General features: G+C 54.6%; 2 protein-coding genes across 2 annotated transcripts; both read left to right on the top strand.

Moving 5' to 3' along the window:
* Positions 1–318: 318 nt before the first annotated feature.
* TIMM50 (translocase of inner mitochondrial membrane 50) lies at positions 319–7,378 on the top strand. The gene is made up of 11 exons (XM_082677140.1): positions 319–448; positions 1,391–1,553; positions 2,085–2,116; positions 2,331–2,352; positions 3,820–3,878; positions 3,971–4,090; positions 4,494–4,598; positions 4,708–4,806; positions 5,783–5,939; positions 6,280–6,386; positions 7,176–7,378. Exons 1-11 carry the CDS (start codon positions 341–343, stop codon positions 7,275–7,277), a joined length of 1,074 nt encoding a protein of 357 aa, XP_082533266.1. The 5' UTR covers positions 319–340; the 3' UTR covers positions 7,278–7,378.
* A 4,891-nt stretch (positions 7,379–12,269) lies between these two features.
* On the top strand, positions 12,270–20,005 carry DLL3 (delta like canonical Notch ligand 3; the record flags this gene model as incomplete). Its single annotated transcript, XM_082676925.1, has 9 exons — positions 12,270–12,338; positions 12,467–12,748; positions 13,604–13,661; positions 14,591–14,833; positions 15,758–15,975; positions 17,055–17,277; positions 18,585–19,164; positions 19,415–19,499; positions 19,839–20,005. 9 exons carry the CDS (start codon positions 12,270–12,272, stop codon positions 19,842–19,844), a joined length of 1,764 nt encoding a protein of 587 aa, XP_082533051.1. The 3' UTR covers positions 19,845–20,005.
* Positions 20,006–20,751: the final 746 nt, after the last annotated feature.

The following is a 20,751-nucleotide window of genomic DNA, read 5'->3' as shown; positions in this document are numbered from 1 at the left end:
GCCGCACGTGAGTAAGAAGGTGTGTGAAGGTGGCTTTCAGGTTTTAGAACAAATCACGCAGCCACAGGTTCCCTCCGTTAGGGCTTCCGCTTCACCTCGGAGCGGTGGGTGTCCGGCGCCGACCTGGGGCGTGGGCGGTGGAACGCCGTCCGGCGCGAGGGGGGCGTGGTGCCGTCTGTCTCCCAGTCCTAGTTGGAGTGCCCGCGGCAGTGCGCCCGCAGCCCTTTGTCTCTCTCGGGCTCCCGTCCACCCGCCCCTCTCCTGCACCACCCATTGGCCGCGGCCCCGGCCCGGGGCGGGGAGAGAGTGAGGGGGCGGGGTAGCGTGGCGTCAGCGCAAGATGGCGGCCTCAGCGGCGCCGTTCCTGCGATTGCGGAGCGGGCTCCGGCAAGGCGCGCGGGGGCTGTGCGCGAGGCTCGCGACGCCGCCCCCTCGGGCCCCGGACCAGGTGAGCGGGGTGGGGGTGGGGGTGGCCTCCGGGTGCTGGGGCTCCTTCCTGGAGTTCCAGGCGGACCGCCGCCGCCCGGAGGTTCTGGGACGCAGCACCTCAGGGTGCTGAATGGAACACCGCCAGCATTTTGGGTCTCTTCCCCGCTTCCCGGGGTAGGCAGCGCTTGCGTCCCGGGCTAGATGCTTGGGGGCTCAAGTGCGTCCTCTGGACCCCACCTCCTCGACCGCACGTGGGCGCCGGGGGAGGGGAGTCATCTGTTCCCCCATCCCAGTGACTGTTCAGGTAATACTTGAAGGGGAGGATCCGGGGACGCTGGAGTCCCAGCCTGGCCCTGCGGGTATTTCCCCCGCGGTGGTGGTGGTGGTGGTGGTGGTGGTGGTGGTGAGGAGGTAGATGTTCGGGCTTCTGATTTGACCTGCCTCCATCTTGACAGAGACCCAGTCATTCTGACCTCCGGGTCCATTACTTCCGTGCCCTAAGCCGCAGCAAGCGATTGCCCCTCCGGCCCCGCTCCCATTCTCTCCCCCTCCATACCCCGCTACTGTGAGCCCCAGGCGTCCGGAGGACTTAACTCTCCGTCCTATCCCCTTGAGTGTCCTTCATTGTCTTGCTCCAGGAATCCCAGTGTTCAGCTAGGCTCCCTCATCTTATCTCCCTGCCCAGCTTTTTCCGGCTCCAGGCCCTTCAATCTTTTGCTTTTGGGATCCCGGGCACCAGAGCTTGTCAACTCTTGAACCCCTGGGATCCTGGCGCCAGACAGTTTAGTTCTTGACCCTTCTGAGAGACCCAGTCTCCTGCCTGCCCCTCCAGGCACACAACACCTGGAGGCCATGTGGGTGGTTGCTTCCTGGCTCCCAACCTCGATTCTTCTCAGACCAGGGTGCCCAAATCACCCTGACCTTCTTTCTCTCCTCTCTTGGCCAACCTACCCCCTTTCAGTTGCAGGCTACAGAGATTGGGAGCCGAGCAGGCGCTAAGGCCCAGACCCAGGGGCCACAGCAGCAGAGGAACTCGGAGGGTCCCAGCTATGCCAAAAAAGTTGCACTCTGGCTTGCTGGGCTGCTCGGGGCTGGTGGGACCGTGAGCGTCATCTATATTTTTGGTGAGGAACGTACCCTTGCCCACCAGTTTTGTTCTGTTGGCCCGCTATTCTGCTTGGGAACTTCCCCCTCTTTCCCCTAAGGGCTTCACCCGTCTTCATTCCCTGGCTCCTCCCTCAATAGGGCAGCCAACTAGAATTTGGAAATGAGGGAAGTCTCCCTACTGCCTCTCTACTCAACGTTCTGCTCTTTCTAGTTGGTTCCTGCACTAAGCTATGGGGGGAGTCAATTGGAAGAGAAGGAAGGATAGGCTGGGCCCACCCCCCTAAGCTACCTCTTCCCTCAGCACCCAAAACTCCAACCGTCCCCCTAGTCCCTTCATTCCTCAGAGACCCAGGAGACTCTGCCCCAGCCCTTCTTGTCTCAGAGGCCCAGGTATCCTGGCTACCAGCCCCTTCCTCTCTCTCAGGAGGCCATGATGTTCTAGCCCGCTTCCCTCAGACCCAGGAGGCTAGGCCCCCTGCCCTTTTCCTTCTGTAAAACCCAGGAGACTGGATCCTCAGTCCTCTCATTCATCACTATCTGCCTTACAGGAAACAACTCTGTGGATGAAAATGGTGCCAAGGTGAGCTGGAGAGAGACCCAGAGCCTTACCAGGGGTCCCATCCTGTGGGTCTCCTCCCATTTGGCCTGTTCAGGCTCTTTCTGGTCTGGGGTGAACCTCTCCCTCCCAGGGACCTTTGCCTACTCTTCCCAGGGCCCTGGAGATTCCTTTTCTGGGTGTGATGGGGTTCTGCCTCTGCCATCCCAAACCCTCCATTTTTCTCTCTACCTCCCAGATTCCCGATGAATTCGACAACGGTGAGTAAACAAGCACAGATTCTGGGGTCCCCTGACCCTCTCTACTGTGCCCTCCCCATTTGGTGCTCCCCCACCCCTCCATTGGGAGGTAGGGGAGTCAGCAGCTGGATGGCTTGGGGGGAGGGGCATACAAAACTCCAGCCCCCTTCCCTGGCCCCTCAGCCCAAGAGCAGATGGTCAGGGACAGATAGATGGGGGAGGGGAATCCTAGGTGGGTGGGAGTGCTTGGGGAGAACTGGGCTTTCTATCGCCAGACACATGACTTCCTGTGCCTTAGATCTGAGCATCTGCAGCCCCTCACCCCCTTCTTTATGACAGCTTCTTTTTTTCCCACCAGGTCCCTACCCCATCCAACTCCTCATTTCCGAAACAATGCCTCCTTCCTTCCTCCCCCTTATGATTAACCAGCTCTTAGGGAGCTTCTGACAAGTTGGATAGTAGAGAGTAGTTGTTAATTTCATCACACCTGGTCCCTCCCAAGAGAAATATAAAATTGGTAGGTCCAGAAAGCCACTTGTGGTAGGGATGTTTGCAAACTGGCATGTTAGTACATTGATTGTTTTAAACTAGGCAGGTAGGTAAGTATGCTGGTTTAACTGGGCAGATGTAGAATCATACTGGTTTAAACAAGGCAGTATACTGATTTAAGTTGGGCAGGTAAACTTGTAGTTTTAAAGTGTGTGTGTTTATTAGCTTAAGTGGTGTTTCGATATTTTGGTTTCAAAAAGGCAGGCCCACAGACAGTAGTTTAACTGCACTAAAAATATTGTATTGAAGAAGGTAGTCATGTAAGATTTCTGTTTTAAACTGGATTTGGTGTATTCACTTATCCAAAATTTGTCAGCCTCAGCCATTCTGATGCTATAGATCATGTAATTCTTTGTTGTAGGGGAGTGTCCTATGCATTGTAGGATGTTTAGCAGCATCCTGGGCCTCTATCCACTAGGTGCCAGTATTGTGACGGTCAAAAATGTCTCCAGACATCGCAGAATTTTCTGGGAAGCGAGGAACAAAACTGCTTCTAGTTGAGAACCACTAGTTTAAAGTGTATAGATGTGTGTATGTTTATTGTGGCTTAACTAGATTTCACATACTTGATTAAAGTGGGCACATCTAGAAACCTAGAGATTCAAAATGGACTAAATATACTGGCATGATGTCAGCAGATTTATTTATATGTATGTGGGATTTAAGTGGGCAGATGTATAAGTATTCTGTTTTATATCTGGGGTGGTGTGTGGATATAAGTATTCAGATTAAAACTTGACAGGTGAATAAAAACATTTGTTCATACCTGGCAGTTAGATATGTCATTGCTTTTTATCTTTGTACTCGGAAATGAGCTGTTTCAAACCAGGTGGGTATGTAGACCTGTTTGTATCTGGTAGATAAATAAACCCCTGGTTTGTCCAGGAGGTTGAGCAGTGGCTTATCTTGGAATCCCTTTGTGCCCTGGTGTTCTCCTAGATCCAATTCTGGTACAGCAGTTGCGCCGGACATACAAATATTTCAAAGATTATAGACAGGTGAGCAGGAGCCCTGGGCCCAGTCCCTATCCCTTCACCCCCAGCCTCCTGCCTCCTTGTCTGAGTGCCCCCATTACATCTCTCTTTCACAGATGATCATCGAGCCCACCAGCCCCTGTCTTCTCCCAGACCCTCTGCGGGAGCCGTACTACCAACCACCATACACACTGGTCTTGGAGCTCACTGGTGTCCTCTTGCACCCTGAGTGGTCGGTGTGTCCTGGGGAAGGCAGCGGGTTAGGGACACCAGATAGGGCTGGGTGGCCGGCTTATGATGCTGTGGTTAAGAGCATAGACTCTGGAGGCCCCAGTTCCACTCTGTGATCCAGGGGAAGAGGTATCACCCCTCATTGCCTTGCTTCCCTCAACTGTGCTACTCCGCAGCCCGGAGGTAGTTGTAAGTGTGCCTTGGCACACAGTAAGTGCCATAGGGGAGTCACGTCCTCCATACTCCTGGGCCCTCAGCCACAGCCATGTGCTCCTGCACCCCTCCAAGAGCCACAGAGATGGAGAGAGCATTCTGGTTCCGGGAATCCCCCGAGACTGGGTCTTTGTCCTCTTGGGGCTACAGGGACCTCTGGGTCTCAGTGTTTCACTGTTCTCACTGCCTTTCCAGCTGGCCACTGGCTGGAGGTTTAAGAAGCGTCCAGGCATCGAGACCTTATTCCAGCAGCTCGCCCCTTTGTATGAAATCGTCATCTTTACATCAGAGACTGGCATGGTGAGGCCCCCGGGGCAGGGGCGGGATGGTCGATGTGGCAGGAGGTGAGGGAGAGCTGCAGGGCCAAGGCTCAGCCTGACCTTGTTCTCCCCCCGACCCCACCCCCCAGACTGCCTTTCCACTCATCGACAGCGTGGACCCCCACGGCTTCATCTCCTACCGCCTGTTCCGGGACGCCACGAGATACATGGATGGGCACCACGTTAAGGTGCCATGTGGGGGCCATGGTGGGGCTCTGGGATTTGGGGGAGGGCTGGCACTTCCCAAAGGAAAGAGGACCTAGCTCTGACCCCAGCCTCAATCTGTTTCTGGTTGAGAAGCAACCGGCTGCTTCTGGTTCTGCCCCAGGTCTGAATCTGGTAGGACACTAGCCTGACGCCAGCCTGGGCTGGGCCTCTACGCCCTTTTCTCTGTCCCAGAATCTGGGAGTGGGAGCAGGGGAAAATGGGGTCTCTCCAAAGAAAACAGTTGGGAGTACGGGGTAGGGACATGACATTTGGAAGTGGATTTTTGTCTCTGTATCTGGAGCTGAGTGTCTCTGGGACTATGTAATTATAATAGTTTAAATGAGACTGTGTTGGAATTTGACTTGGGGTCTGTTGCTGTGACCAATGATATATCCAGGGGTCCAGGAGTCTGTGGGGCTGTGAATGGGCCTCTTTGTGGGTCTTTGTCCAGGTATCCATGGGTCTTGGTGTCTGTTGGGTTTCTCACTGTGTCTTGGGTCTGGGGGTCTGTGTAGTTTTTCAGGGTTCGGAAGGACATGGGCTGTGATTGAGGGTCTTGAAGGGTCTGTCTGGGTACCTGTCTTTGTGTGACTCCCTGTGTGTTGCTGTGGATCAGTCAGCACCTCTATCTGTGAGAAGTTTACAAACGTGCAGCTTGTCACAATCACCTGGGGCAGTGGTTAAATACACAAGTGCCACCTCCCTCCCCAGGGAACCTCCAAGTCAGCCTGCCTGAGCACCAGGCCCTGGGTCTAGGAATCTGTGTGACTAGCTCCTCTGCTCCCTGCTAGGTTTGATGTCTTCATCCCAGCCTGGTCTTCGGGAGGCCGTGTCGTGATGATCCCAGTGTGTGATACCAAGTGCATGTGTAGTCTGTCCACCTCTCTCTCCCTCTGGGGGTTCCTGGTGGGAAGGGAAGGAGCACAGGCCTTGACCTGACCTGTCATCCACTTCCAGGACATTTCGTGTCTGAATCGGGATCCAGCCCGAGTAGTAGTCGTGGACTGCAAGAAGGAAGCCTTCCGCCTACAGCCCTACAACGGTGTCGCCCTGCGGCCCTGGAATGGCAACTCCGATGACCGGGTCTTATTGGACCTATCTGCCTTCCTGAAGAGTAAGGCTGACCCCTGACCTCCTGGCCTCTGACCCTGGAGCCTTTGACATTCAAGAGGAATGATAAGATGCTTGATTCTGGCTTGTTTTTTATATGAAACCAGGGACTTGCGATGCAGGAGATCCATGAGCATCTTGCAGTCTTTAGAAGCTTCTTAGAATGTTTGGGATGCTTCTCTGAAATGTTTAGGGGATGCCTGGGAATATTCAGGGGAATCCCTTTTAGAATGCTGAGAAATGTTCCACGTAGCTCTGACCCCACCCCGGTCTGACCTTTACCCTTGCGGGCCCTGCCTCCCTCTGACCGTCAGCTGGCTGACCCCCACCTGCTATCCCCACAGCCATTGCTCTGAATGGTGTGGAGGATGTCCGAACTGTGCTGGAGCACTACGCCCTGGAGGAAGACCCACTGGAGGCTTTCAAGCAGCGGCAAAGCCGGCTGGAGCAGGTGAGTCCTCAGCTTCCCAGCGTGGATGGGGGGGTGTCACCGTCAGTTCCCCAGGCTCTTGAAGGCGGAGCCCTGGAGCAGCTTGTCTCCACTCTGGCTGTGTGACCTTGAGCAACTGCCTTCTCTTTCACACCACCCGTCCCAGGGGGCCGTTTAATGAGGGGCGAATTGATTCTGCAGCCTGCGCTGAGCACAGGAGGCAGGAAACGCTAAGCATTTGAGATAGGTCCAGAGGCCTTGATGGTCTGGGGGTCCTCGTATTTTGTGGGGTGGGGGTTTGGATCAGGTCTGGGAAGAGGGATCCTTGGACACTTGGCCCAAGGGTTTGGGCAAGGAGTTCTGATGACCTGTGATCCTCTAATTTTTAAGTGGGGATAAGAATATGAATTGAGTCTGAGAAAGAGATTCCGAGGAGTCTAGGCTGAGGTTGATAGAGTTTGGGGTTGTGTTCCTGGCTAGAGCTCCTGAGTACCCAAAGGAGGAATCCCTGGAGATTTGGGCCTGGGGTCCCTCAGCATCCAGACAGGGGTCTTAGGGCTCAAGACTGGGCACTGGGGGCTTAGGGAGCAACATGTTGTAGTCCAGTGTAGGGCCTGGGTTAGGTTCCCAGGGTTCAGGGGACAGGCCCCCTGGGATTTGAGTCTGGGCTTCTGTGGCTCAAAGCTGGCTTTTGCCAGTGTCTGAACTGGGTCCTTAGGTTCTGGGTGCATCCTGTGTCTGGGCTGGGCAAAGGTTTAAGGAAGGTGGCCCCTGGGCTGACTCTCCCACTCTGTCTGCCCCCAACTCCAGGAGGAGCAGCAGCGCCTGGCTGAGCTCTCCAAATCCAGCAAGCAGAACCTCTTCTTTGGCTCCCTTACCAGCCGCTTGTGGCCTCGCTCCAAACAGCCCTGACCTCTGGGCCTCCTCAAACTCAGTGCCTGGGTTCTGGGCCCCAGGCCCAGTGCTCCCAGACCACGGCTTGGCCAACCACATGTCCAATAAAGTTCATCCCAGACGCCACACTGCTGTGTCCGGAGAGTGTCCAGATGGGGGCATCAGGGTGCAGTGTGGGACTCTTCGGGGGTCGTCCCACAGCGGCTGATCGGCTGCTGAGCAGCAAGGGCGCTCTGGGGGGTGATGGTTGGTTTTAACTCTGGCCTGGGAATCCGAAAACCTGTGTAGGGCCCTGCCCTAGTCGTGTCTTCCCATGTGCCACGTGGTCTGTGAAAGTGCATCTCCCTCTTTGGCCCCAGATTCCCTATGGAAAAGAGAAGAGAGGACGGCACTGTGGGTTGAAATACAGGTAGCCGCCAGGCTGCTGTGTAAATGTGTGAAGTGTGGGCGCATGGGGCTTCAGTGGACCAGAGGCTGCCCTGCCCCATCTCACGAGGGCAGCTGCTGCTCAGCTCTGCCAACCATGGCCCTGTGGGAAGGTGGGCCTAGAGTTGCTTGATCTTCTGGTTTTTCAGTAGAAGCCAGGAAAGGGGTTGTTATATTAAATCTCCCAATTTAAAAATGTTGGCTCCTAACTAAAACAGACTGTAGCAGCACTCTGCAGTGGAGCTTTCCGCGATGTGTACCCCGTGTCATGTATCTCCACTGTCCGGTAGAGCAGCCAGTGGCCTCATGGGGCCATTGAGTACTTGAGATGTGGCAAGGGTAACTGAGGGATGAGATTTTTAATTTTGTTTCATTTTAATTAAATAGCCGCGTGTGACTACTGGCTCCTGCAATGGACAGCACATTTGGGTATTATCTAGGAGGGTTGAGTTCCAGACTGGTTGTTATTGGCCGCGCAGCAGCGCAGCATATGGGATCTTAGTTCCCTGACCAGGGATCAAAGCCTGCTGCAGTGGAAACACGGAGTCTTAACCACTGGACCGCCAGAGAAGTCCCTCCAGACTTTTATAAACCCAAATCCAAGTTCGGATCCAAGCTCTATGCCACGTCCTGACTTGTGTGATCACAAGCAAATGAGCAAGTTACTTCCCCTCTCGGTGCCTCAGTTTCCACGTCTGTGAAATAATAGTCCCTACCTCATAGGCTAGGCTTGAAGGCTCAGTGAGGTCCCCCAGGTAGGCACTCAGATGGTAGCTGTATGCACCTTGGGAGCACCTTTCTGCCTCCCTTGCCTCATCTCTAAAATGGGGGCGATGATAGTACCCATTGTAATAGAGTGGCTGCGAGGAGTAAATGGGACAGCTCATGCGCAGGCTGCATGTATATTCAGTGGGGCTTATTGTTACCAGGCCATGCTGGTTCTTCCCAGACTGAAATGTCCTGTACCATTTTGGCAGTTGCCTGCCCCCCGGCTGTCTCAGCCTCTCCTGCTCTAGCCAGCATTTAGTGCTTGTACCAGTTAGATACTTTTAAAAACCCTTCCCTGGTATTTGTGAAAAGAATTAAAATGTATTTGAAACTGTGTGGGCCAGATTGAACTTGAACTCTAGATTTTTAAGCAAGGCTCACAGATGTCTACAAATAAGTAACATTTGCAGCCTTCCACCCCCACCCTGAGGTGTACCATTTGTAATCCAGGAGAGAGTTTCCTCGATATCCTCAGGATTCCCTAGCTTGAGAGCATCTGCAGGATTGAGGGAGGGCCTGTGTTTCCTTTGCAGGTGGCTTTGAGTGTTGGAAACTCCTAACTGAAAGCAAGGTATTTGGGGAACATGATCCTGGGGAGAGGGTTTGTGGACGGAGGGAGCCACTGCAAGTGAGTGCTCGCCGACCACAGGGGGTGACCCATGGGACCTTCTGAGAAGCTTTTGAAATGTGACTCAGATCTGTCCATCCACGGGGCATGAAAGGAGGAAGTACGTTTGTCCATTGGCCCGTGGCCCTGGGGGTTAAGGTTAGCACTCTGGGTGGCACATGCTTCAGTGTCCAGTGGGTTCCTCCAAGGCCTCTCCCCGACACTGATGCTGGTTCAGGGATGGTGCTGTCTGTCAGGTCACACCTGCTTAAAGCTGGATGGGAGGAGAAGGTTTGACTTGTGCCAGGTGGCCTCTGAGACGCTGCTTACGTGACATGGCGTAGGATGTTTATATCAAATGCTCGGTGCTAGGGCTGCATTAGGGCGTCATCCAGTGGGCAGGATTGGGCCAATGTTGAGGCATATCCCAGCAGGGGCTGAATTCCCAGGTTGCACGCCACTTGCAAGCCCTGTGACCCTGGGCAAGGTCTCAAGCATCTCAGTTTACTCATTCATAAGAGGTTAATAATAGTACTTCTCATTTGCTTTCTCAACAAATATTTCCTAAGTACTGACTGCCAGGCCTCATTTTAGGCACAAGGGTGTACTGGTGAACAAACTAGAGGAAAAGCTCTAGAAAAAAAGGAGCTGATGTTCTCATGGAGGAGACAGAAAGTGGTCAGATATTTCTTGGGGTAAAATAAATGCATACAGGAAAGCATGGTAAGGAGATAGAGTGGTTTGGGAACAGGAGTGCTGTTTTAGATTGAATGGGACAGTCAGAGAAGGCCTCTTGGGAGGGTGTATTTGAGCAGAGACCAGAATGAAGTGAGACAAACCATGGGGATATCTGGGTGTGCCGGGCATGGTCACCCCAGGGCCTTTGCACTTTCTCTGCCCTCTGCCAGGAATGTTTTTTCCCCAGGATCCATATAGCTCACTCCCTCCCCTCCTTCAGGTCTTTGCAGATGTCACCTCAGCATAGCCTTCTGTGGGCTCTAAGGTGGGCACATAAGGAAAAGTCCTAGATAGCCAAAAAGATGCTTGGAAATCCCTTAAAGCACACGTACAGACTTGAGAGAATTCACATGAAACACTATCGTGCCTGGCAGAAACCCTCAATAAATGCTGGCTATTTTTACAATCTTTAAAAATTTTGAGCTATCTCAGACGTGGAAACTGTTACCTCCCCAGTTATTATCCACGGCAGGAATTTGCCTTCTCCCACAGCTTCTAATAACTGTCCAGATCTCATTTGAATAGTTCCTGTAATGGGAGGCTCACTCCTTTACCTACCCCAGTACAGGCCCTAATTTGCCTCCCATTAACTGGGGTCCACAAGGTCTGGCTCTGTGCTTTGGGGCCACAGAACCTGTTTGAGTAGGGGGATGTGGAGGGAGGGCCTTAAATGTCAACCTTAGAATTTCAGAAGCTGGGAGGCACTGGGGAGCCATGGAAGAGTCTATGTAGGAGAGGGACATGGTCAGATTTGTGCTTAGAAAGACCTCATAGGCCAGAGTGGTTGGGGCTGGGATAGAGGAGTCCCCAGGGGCTGTGGGAACTCAGAAGAGGTGCCTGACCCCCTTGGGGGGTGTTAGGGAAGGCCTCCTATAGGAGGTGAAGTCTGGTAACAATTTAAAAAGAAGGAAGTGGAAAGAATATATCAAGTAGAAGAAAAACCTGTGCAAAGGAACCTGGGATGTTCTGCACAATTGACCATGGCCCTCCCCTGTTCAAAACCCTTCCATGACTCCCGTCCTCAGGATTATGACAAAACTGTTTAGATTGAGTTCTTTCATTCATTAAAAATGACTGAGCACTTACTGTATGCCTGGCTCTACTGGGCTGTGCTTTATTGAGCACCTTCTCCAAAAGAAAAATATGTACGTATATAATTGAACCTGTATCTCCCCCTATAATTATTAGCTTCTAAGTGTTAAATTTTTTTCTTCTGGGAAAAAAAAAGTTTACTCCATCTAAAGGGCTTTGCTCAGCACCTGGCAGAGTAAATGATTGGGACCGGAGGGCTGGAACATCTGCTCTAACTGGCTTTCCTTGCGGTGGTCCTGGAATACTAAGGAGCTTCTGGAGGGCGCCGGGTGCCCCCGCCCCCCATTCATCCTGGAGTGAGGGAGCGGGCCCCTGATCTGTGAGGACCGAATTTCCTGCCCATTTGCTGCTCACACCTTCCGGAGGCCAAACGGGCAGCCCAGCTGCGGCCCAAAGGGGGAGGGGCGCGGCCGCCCAGCAGATGGCAGCATTTACATACAGCTGGGAGCCCCCTCTGAGGCGGGGGCTGCTCGCCCTAGCGTCTGGTGCATCCGTGATGCGGGTTTGGGGAGGGTGGCTTTGTTTTGGGGAGGGGAAACACACTCGAGCATGCGCGCGTGCTCACACACACACACACACACACACACACGGGTCCACAAAGAACACTGGATCTTCATCGTATCCACACAGGGCTACACTCATGGACCTCCCACACCCAGCCTCCTTCACACACAAACCCTCAGCCATTCACAACCTTGCACAGACCTTACCACACACACAAACACACACAGCCACCTAGAGGCACCTGCACAGACCACAAAGTCACAGGTTCCTATGACTACACACAGTGGCCCAGGAGCTAACACATTTTTGTACACCTGAACAGAGAAGCATCTACACAGCCACAGAATCTCAAAAGTCACACAACCATGAAATCATGTACATCTCCATTCTCCCATGCAGGTGTGTGTGTGCGTGTATACATACACACACACACACACACACACACACAGAATCTTAGAATTATTTACAACCTCACAAAGAGGCTTAACCATATACAATTTCAAGCACATGTGGAGCCACACAATCTGACCTAGACACACAATCACAGTCATGTACACCCTCCAGTAGCTCTGGCTCACACACCACACACAGAGTTTTAAAATCATATCCAACCTCACACACAAGCTTAACCCCCCCCACCCCACCCTATCCTCAGCCACACAAATCATGCCCACAACCGCATATAAGATGTACACTCACTGCGTTGCCTGTGGCCACGACACAGTCTCACGGCTGCTCCAGCACGCTCTCCTTCCCCTGCGACCTCCTCCCCTAGGGTCCCCTGGAGCCGGCGGCTGCCCGAAGGGGCGGAGCTGTCCTCTCAGATATAAGGCTCCGGAGCCAGCAGCTGCAGCTCCCAAGACCTCCGGAAGGCCATGGTCTCCCCGCAGATGCCCCAGCTCCTCTCCCCGACGGTGATCCTGGCGCTCTTTTTCCTTCCCCAGGTCGGAGCCCGAGTGGAAAGGGTGGATGGGAGGGTGTGCGACCCGGGGGTCTTGGGGAGGGGGGCGCGGGGCGGATGAGACGTCTGGGTCCCCGTAGTCCCCTCACCCTGTACCCCTTTCCGCCCCAGACACGGCCGGCCGGCGTCTTCGAGCTGCAGATCCACTCTTTTGGGCCGGGACCAGGCCCGGGCGCCCCGCGGTCCCCCTGCAAGGCCGGGGACACCTGCCGCCTCTTCTTCAGGGTTTGCCTGAAGCCAGGGATCTCCGAGGAGGCCGCCGAGTCTCCGTGCACCCTGGGCGCGGCGCTGAGTGCGCGCGGACCGGTCTACACTGCGCAGCCCGGAGCGCCAGCGCCTGACTTGCCGCTGCCAGACGGCCTCATGCGCGTGCCCTTCCGGGACGCCTGGCCGGTGAGACCCAGCCCCGGGGCACGCTCGTGCTGGGGGCCTTACCCAAACCTCGACTGCCATCTGCCCTCCAACTTCCAAGACTCTGCCCCCTGGGGACCCCAAATTCCCAGTAACACCATCATCTGGAATCTCACATTCTCAGACCCATAAACCCTACCCATAAACCCAAATTTTCTGATTCCGAATTTCCCTCTAGGGAATCCCAGATCACAGCCTTGCATGCCTGGAACCCTGAATTCCCAGAACCCCAAACTCACCTTCTAGAAATCCTCAATTCACAGGACCCTACCCCTGTTCCTTGGGGATCCTTAAACACTGGTATCCTCATCTTTGTCCCCAAATTTCCTTGCACCTAGGGAGACTTTCACACTCTGTCTTGGGGACCCCCAATATCCTCTCACCTTATCTCTTCTCAGACCTTCCAGTTGGGGCCTGTATCCATGACTTTTTCACCTCCAAAATCCTACTTCCCATCCCACAACCCCAAAAGCATAAAGGTGAACAAAATTGTTTTTGAATTCTAGATGCTTATGCTTTTGGGCAAGTGACTTTCCCTTTTCCAGCCTCAGTATCCTCATCTGTAAAATGGGATCATCATGGTACATTACAGTGGTCCCTTTTGAGAGATTCAACCAGGTATCTTGAGTATAGTGCTTACCACATAGTAAGTGCTCAATAAAGAAAGCCAAAACAGTCATTCCTTGCCTGGGCCAGCCTCTGGGAATTGTCCCTTGCCTGTCTGGTCCCTGGAATGGTCATCACTCTTTACCTCTTAAAATCTGGGCTTCATTGAGTACCTACCTGCCCTGACCACTGTCTTCATTCTTCCCTCTCCACCTTCCTCCACCCAACCAGGGCACCTTCTCTCTCATCATTGAAACCTGGAGAGAGGAGTTAGGAGAACAGATTGGAGGTGAGTATCTTCAATTCTGGGATTGCAGTGTAGAGTGTGGGAGAGCCAGGGAGTTGGGGCCCGATGTGAGGTCCAGGAGGGTGACATGGGGCTGTCTGTAGGGTGGGGCATTCATGGGATTGCTAGACCCATGATGTCATCACAGCTCCCAGAGTGTGGTGCTGGGTGTTGACAGCCCCAGGGCTCTTGGCATGTCGACACAGAAATGTCCTGATACCAGGCAAAGCGGGGTGGGGGCAGGGAGAGGCGGGAAGAAGCTCTCTTACTATCTTGGAGTCGAAGCAGCAGCGTTTCACAGTCCTGCTCTGTCACCATCTGATTTTGAGAACCCAGGGTACAATATGAGTTACTTTCTGGTTCTTGTAGGCAAAGCTCTGTCACCTTGTCCATACAGAGGGCCTCAGGACCCCTTTGGGACGTTGCAGTTTCACCAGAGAGGTTTCAGGGAGGGATATGGGATGATCTTAACCTTAATTCGAGGGGGAATTTGATGCTATATAAGGCCCAGAGGGGGGGTTCTGTCACCATTTTGGTATAGGAAAATCCTGAGACACAATTTGGGGGTGTTTTTGACCTCACTTCAAAGACCTGTCATTGCCCTTTGGCCATATTAGGGATATCATATGTCCCAGGGTGTTAGGGGTCTCATAGCTACTTTAATATACAAAAATTCTGGGGCAAAATATAGGGGCACTTCGGCTTCTCTGGGAGAACTGTTATCATCATGATGGTCATAGGGTTCGCGTCATCGAAGATCCCAGGGCGCATTAGGGGAGTTTGCAGCCTTGCTAAGTAACTGCCATTCTCAGAACTCAAAAGGGGTGTTTTGGCTTCTTAAGATGGGAAGGGAGAGTGCGAGCCTGCGCGCTCCGTCTCCATCCCGAGACCGCGGCGGGCCGCAGCCTAGCACATCTCCCTTCTCACCTCAGGGCCCGCTTGGAGCCTGCTGGCGCGCGTGGCGGGCCGGCGTCGCCTGGCGGCCGGGAGCCCGTGGGCCTGGGACGTGCAGCGCGCAGGCGCCTGGGAGCTGCGCTTCTCCTACCGCGCGCGCTGCGAGCCGCCGGCCGTTGGGGCCGCGTGCGCGCGCCTCTGCCGCTCGCGCGGCGCCCCCTCGCGGTGTGGCCCGGAACTGCGCCCCTGCCCGCAGATTGAGGACAAATGCGAGGCACCGCGTGAGTCCTGCGTTCAACCCCACCCCATCCCGTCACGGCCCCTCCGGCTCCTTTCACAACCTAGTTACCCTCTTCAGGGAACTGGGGACCCGAGAACCCCTCGCCAGCTTCACTCATGGTCTTCAGCCTGCTCCCATGATCCAGCTACCACTTTCTGGGAAGCTAAGGACCCTAGACTTCTCTCCAGCCCTGCCTGGGCACTCCAGCCCCCTTCCCTCTTCCCAGCACACTTGTCTCCCCAATAAGAACCGCACACCCATTTCCCACCCTTGTACCCCCAGTTCCTCCCCTAATCCATACCCACACCCCTTTCCAGATGCTCGGACCCCAAAGCTGTTCTAATTCTGGGGCCCTGCCTACCCCCACTCAGGAGCTTTGGAAGCTCCTCCCATCCCCCCAGGGGTTCCACCATCCTCCCTCCCTGTGATTACACTCTAGACCCAACTGCGTTCTAAAGCTTGGGGTCCCCCAACCCACCCTAGATATCCCAATGTCTGAGCCCCACTGAATCCCCTAGGACCCCCAGGCTTATCCAGATCCTCCCAGACCTCCCCTAATCCAAGGCCCTCCCATTTCCCCTGAAAGGCCAAGGGTCCCTCCTCAATCCTCTTCCTTCATTCTCCTCTCTCCAAGCTCAGACCTGGGAACCTCCACTCCATTCTCCTTCCAAGAGCACAGACTCTGGAACTCATTGGTCTGGGTTCAGATCCTAGCTGTGCCACTTCCTAGCTGGGTAAATCACCCTGCTCTCAGGGCCTCAGTTTCCCTGTCTGTAAACTGAGAGTTGCAATACCATCTAGCCCATTGGGTTGACAGTCACAAAGATGAAACAAGTGATGCCCGGAAAGTGCTCAGAAATTTCTCTGATTTCCTATCCTCCCTTCATCAATATTCCTCTTCCCTCTGCCTCTCCTTCCCCCATAGCGGCATGTCGAGCAGGCTGCAGCCCAGAGCACGGCTTCTGTGAGCAGCCCGATGAATGTCGATGCCTGGAGGGCTGGACTGGGCCCCTCTGCACAATCCCTGTCTCCACCAGCAGCTGCCTCAGCCCCAGGGGCCCATCCTCTGCTACCACTGGATGCCTCGTACCCGGGCCTGGGCCCTGTGATGGGAATCCGTGTGCCAACGGAGGCAGCTGTAGTGTCAGTATCACACACACCCCCACCCCCCGATCCTGGGTAATACTTTTCCCAGGGAGTCCCCTGTCCGGGGCTCCATGAGACAACAGCCTTGCGGGGGGGGGGGGGGCGGCTGGGACAGCTATCAGGGAGGGCTTCCTGGAGGTGTCCAGCCTGCATCTGGGGCCTTGAAGTAGGATGACATGTTGGCGAGAGCAGCCCCAGTGGGTGGCACCTAAAGGTGTAGATGTGGGAATGATGAGGGATCCTATCGGGCCACAAACTGCCCCGCCTATGGGGTAGAGAACAAGTCAGAGCTCAAGGTAGGGGTGGTGGGGCCGAGTGGGTTGAGGATTAGGGAAGGGCGGGCATCAGAGAAGGCTTCTGAAGATGGACCCGGGCTGGGGCTTCTGAAGTAAGCCCCATTTGGCAGACAGGAGGCGACTGGAGAAGCTAGACCGGACGAGTGGCCTGGGGGAAGCGAAGGTGTGGTGGTGGGAGTGAGCCTGGGATGAAGCAGAGCCTGGTGTGGGCCACCTGGACACTGCCACCACGGGACAGTGAGAAACACTCAGCGTTCAAGTTAGGGGGAGGGCCTGAGAAGGGGAGATCCAGGGAAGGCTCCATGGAGGAGGTGGGCTTAGAGCTGAGACCTGGAATTAGGCCTGGGCCATGAGGACAGCATCGGGGAGGGCAAACAGGGCGGGCAGCATTTGGCAGCAAAGGTGTAGAGGTGGGAACGGGATCTCTCCGGGCCTCCAGAGCCTCCCCTCTGTGGGGTTGGATGTGCAGACCCAGAAACGTGGAACAGAGAGTTTGTCTCGGCCTCAGGGACTTCCTCGGTGAGGCCCCTACACCCTAGGAGGTGGGACTAGACCAGGAGCAGCCCCCCAGTGGTCAAGACTGAGGAAGGGGGGACTTCCCTGGCGGTCCAGTGGTTAAGACTCCATGCTTTCACCGCAGGAGGCATGGGTTCAATCTCTGGTCAGGGAACTAAAATCCCTCATGCCGCACTGGGCGGCCAAAAAAAAAGAAAAAAGACTAAGGACAGGGATGGGATTTCTAAGGAGATGCTGATCCAAAGTCCTCTTGCCTGTGCTCAGGAGACCCCGGGGTCCTTCGAATGCACCTGTCCCCGTGGGTTCTACGGGTTGCGGTGTGAGGTGAGCGGGGTGACATGTGCGGATGGACCTTGCTTCAACGGCGGCTTGTGTGTGGGAGGTGCGGACCCCGACTCTGCCTACATCTGCCGTTGCCCGCCCGGTTTCCAAGGCTCCAATTGTGAGAAGAGGGTAGACCGGTGCAGCCTGCAGCCATGCCGGAATGGTGAGGTGGGGAGCACAGAGCGGTGAGGGTGGGGAGTGGGGGTCCCTGCATGGTCAGTGGGCAAGAGCAGGGCTTGGCTCACACAGTCCCGGGTGGGGATCCTGACTTTGCCTCCTCTCGGTCTGCGGCTGGGCTCCCCTCTGCCCAGCCTCAGTTTGTTCTTCTGTAAAATGGGCGAGGTGACATTCCTATCTCATAACTATTTATTGAGCATCTACTGTGTGCCAGGCCCTGTTCCGGGGATACAGTAGGGAATGAGATGAAAACCCCCACCCTCACAGAGCTGATGGAGCAGAGAGACAATAAAGAAGATCAATGAGTAAATATAGGAGGTTTTGTGGTGATAAAAACTAAGAATAGGGAATCCCCTGGTGGTTAGGACTCTGTGGTTCCACTGCAGGGGGCATGGGTTCAATCCCTGGTCGGGGAGCTAAGATCCCAAAAGCCGTGAGGTGCCGCCAAAAATAAAACAAACAAACAAAAAAAATGAAAAAAAAAAAAAAGCCAGAAGGGGGATGAGAAGTAGTGTGTATGGGGTGGCAGGTTGACATTTTAGCTAGAGTGGGTAAGGAAGACCATGCTGCAGGTAGGGAGGCAGCCGTGGGGGGATATGAGGGAAGAGTATGTTCCAGGCAGAGGGATGAACAAGTGCAAAGACCCTGAGGTAGGAATATGCCTGGTGTGTTCAGCATCGCAGGGAAGCCAGTGTGGTTGGAGCAGAGGGAGTGAGGGTAGGCTGGTGAGAGATGAGGTCAGGGAGGTGACTGGGACAGATCCTGTAGGGCTTCATGGGTTATGGGGAGGATTCTGGTGTTACCCTGAGATGGAGCCAGAGGAGGGTTGGGATGGAGGAAGAATCGGATGGCTTTCTGGAGGAGGGGACACCTGAGCACAGACCTGGAGGATGAGCTCGAGAAGAGAACAGGTGAAAAGAATGAGAGAAAAGGAGGAAGGGAAAAGGGAGAAGAAGGCACGGGCAAAGGCCAGGTGGTTCAAACCCGTCGTTCCAGAACTGTTGAAACTATTTCAGTACGGTTAAAGCCGAGAGAAAAAGAGAAAGAGACCCAGAGAATCAAAGAGGTGTGAGGCCGAGTTAATCCAAGACTTCACCGGGGGAAAAGAGGCGGGTCGGTTTTACAGGCAAACTCCCAGAGGCTGGCCCTAGAGTTAGACGGTAGAGGGGCGCCCAGAGAAAAAATGAGGGCGGGGATCACCGAGCTGAGAAGAAATCGCGGGCAGGCTTCGAGCGGCGGGCCTGGGGGACTCCCCTCAATCGAGCCGCGCCCCTGACGCCCTCTTCCCCACAGGCGGGCTCTGCCTGGATCTGGGCCACGCCCTGCGCTGCCGCTGCCGCGCGGGCTTCGCGGGGCCACGCTGCGAACACGACCTGGATGACTGCGCCAGCCGCGCCTGCGCCAACGGCGGCACCTGCCTGGAGGGCGGCGGCGCGCGCCGCTGCTCCTGCGCGCTGGGCTTCGGTGGCCGCGACTGCCGCGAGCGCGCCGACCCATGCGCCGCGCGCCCCTGCGCCCACGGCGGGCGCTGCTACGCGCATTTCTCCGGTCTCGTCTGCGCCTGCGCGCCCGGCTACATGGGCGCGCGGTGCGAGTTCCCGGTTCACCCCGACGGCGCAGGCGCGTTGCCCGTGGCTCCGCCGGGTCTGAGGTCCGGGGACCCGCAGCGTTTCCTTTTGCCACCGGCTTTGGGACTGCTGGTGGCCGCAGGCTTGGCCGGCTCTGCGCTCTTGCTGGTCCACGTGCGACGCCGTGGCCCTGGCCGGGATACTGGATCTCGCTTGCTGGCAGGGACACCGGAGCCATCGGTCCACGCGCTCCCTGATGCACTCAACAACATGAGGACGCGGGAAGGTGCCGGGGATGGCCCGAGGTGAGGGGCTTGGCCGCAGACGTAAGCCTTGTCCCTCTCGGCTTCTTGCATCAATCTCCGTAGTGCAATTGGCCTGATTCCTTGATGGGCCTTCCTTGATTGGTCCCTTTCTCTTATCCCAGCTCCAACCTTTTTCTGGTTGGGTCGTTTCACAATTCCTCTGGTTGGCTTCGGGTTCCCTTCCTTGGTGGGTGGGAAAACAAGATATGAGAATTTAAAGTGTCTGGATCTTACTCTTTTCCTCCCGCAGCCCGTCCTCAGATTGGAATCGCCCTGAAGATGGAGACGCTCGTTCGGTTTACGTCATATCTGCTCCTTGTATCTATGCTCGGGAGGTAGTTACCCACCTTTCCCCACCCTGCGCACGTTGGGCATGTTGGGCAGAGGCAGCTCCTGCTTTTCCTGTAGCTCTCCTTTATCTGTAAAATGAAGAGGGTAGTGTCTCTGGAAGGTCCTCTGCCCATTTTTCAGTTTTGACTTAATTTAGTTCTATCTTGCATGCCTTTTGCTATCGTTTTGAGCTACTTGGCATCTTCTCTTTGGATGACCTTTGGGCCTCAAGAGGTCACAGTGGGGAGCCTCAGCCAGAGCTTCTCCACTGATTTCCACTCACTGGGGAGAGGGAGGGGAGGTGGAGGGGCAGACCTTTCTAATGCTTCCTACTTTGTTTCTAGGCCTGAGCTGCCCCTTCTCCATCAGCACCTGGGGACAGAACATGGATATTTTTGTATTCTCTGCTTCAGACACTTTGGAGTTCAAGCTGGAAGAGGTGAAGGGGAGGGTTTTACCGTTGGACGTTGTACATAATGGTTATTTATATCCTATCTTTTTCTTTCCCCATCTCTCCAGAGACATCTGTAAAGGCTCTTAGTTTGATCAGCTTTGACTCATCAAGTTGTGTGCTTTGTATGTGGTTTTGGGGCTGAGGGGAGAGATTTTGTCTCCTGAGAAGAATAATAGGACTCTACTGCAGGGGTCAGAAACAACTCAAAGTAGTTTAAATAAACAAGAGAATTTATTAGTTTATAAAAGTGAAAATCCTGTGGCAGGTGTAGCTTTAGCAGGGCTGGATTCAGGGGCTCAGTGTTTTCCTCCAGTTGTCTCTAGGATGACTTCATATGTAGACAGGCTTTCATTGGCCCTGGCTTGTCACATGGCCTTGCTCAAACTAGGGGCCAGGCAGTATGGCTTATTTTGATTGGCCAGGCTTGGCCGTCTGTCTAGTGCGTGGCAGGGATTAAGGTCAGCCTGTCCAAACCACATGGAATATGTGGGCAAAGGAGTGTCCCTTTCTGTATCAAAAATCAGCATTTGTTACTAGATATAAGTACTGTACCTGGCAGGCAAACGGACAGAACCAGTCAGTGAGAGCAGAAAGTAACTATTTTACAGGGGAATGGGAGGCTCAGAGAGTGGAGTAACCGCTGCAGCTCCTTCCTGATGAGATGGAACAAATCTAGGTAAGATCTAGCAGAGAGGGGTAAGCTTCCTAAATTTGGGGACTATCCTAAGACAGTTCATCACACATCTAATACTGCTTCTACCACTGAAAATATAAAAAGCCTGCATCAGCCAATTTCTGCCAAT

Source organism: Grampus griseus (genome assembly GCF_964374135.1).
Source record: "Grampus griseus genome assembly, chromosome: 19".
In the NCBI taxonomy this organism is placed as follows: domain Eukaryota; kingdom Metazoa; phylum Chordata; class Mammalia; order Artiodactyla; family Delphinidae; genus Grampus; species Grampus griseus.
This window is presented reverse-complemented; position numbering and strand designations above follow the sequence as displayed.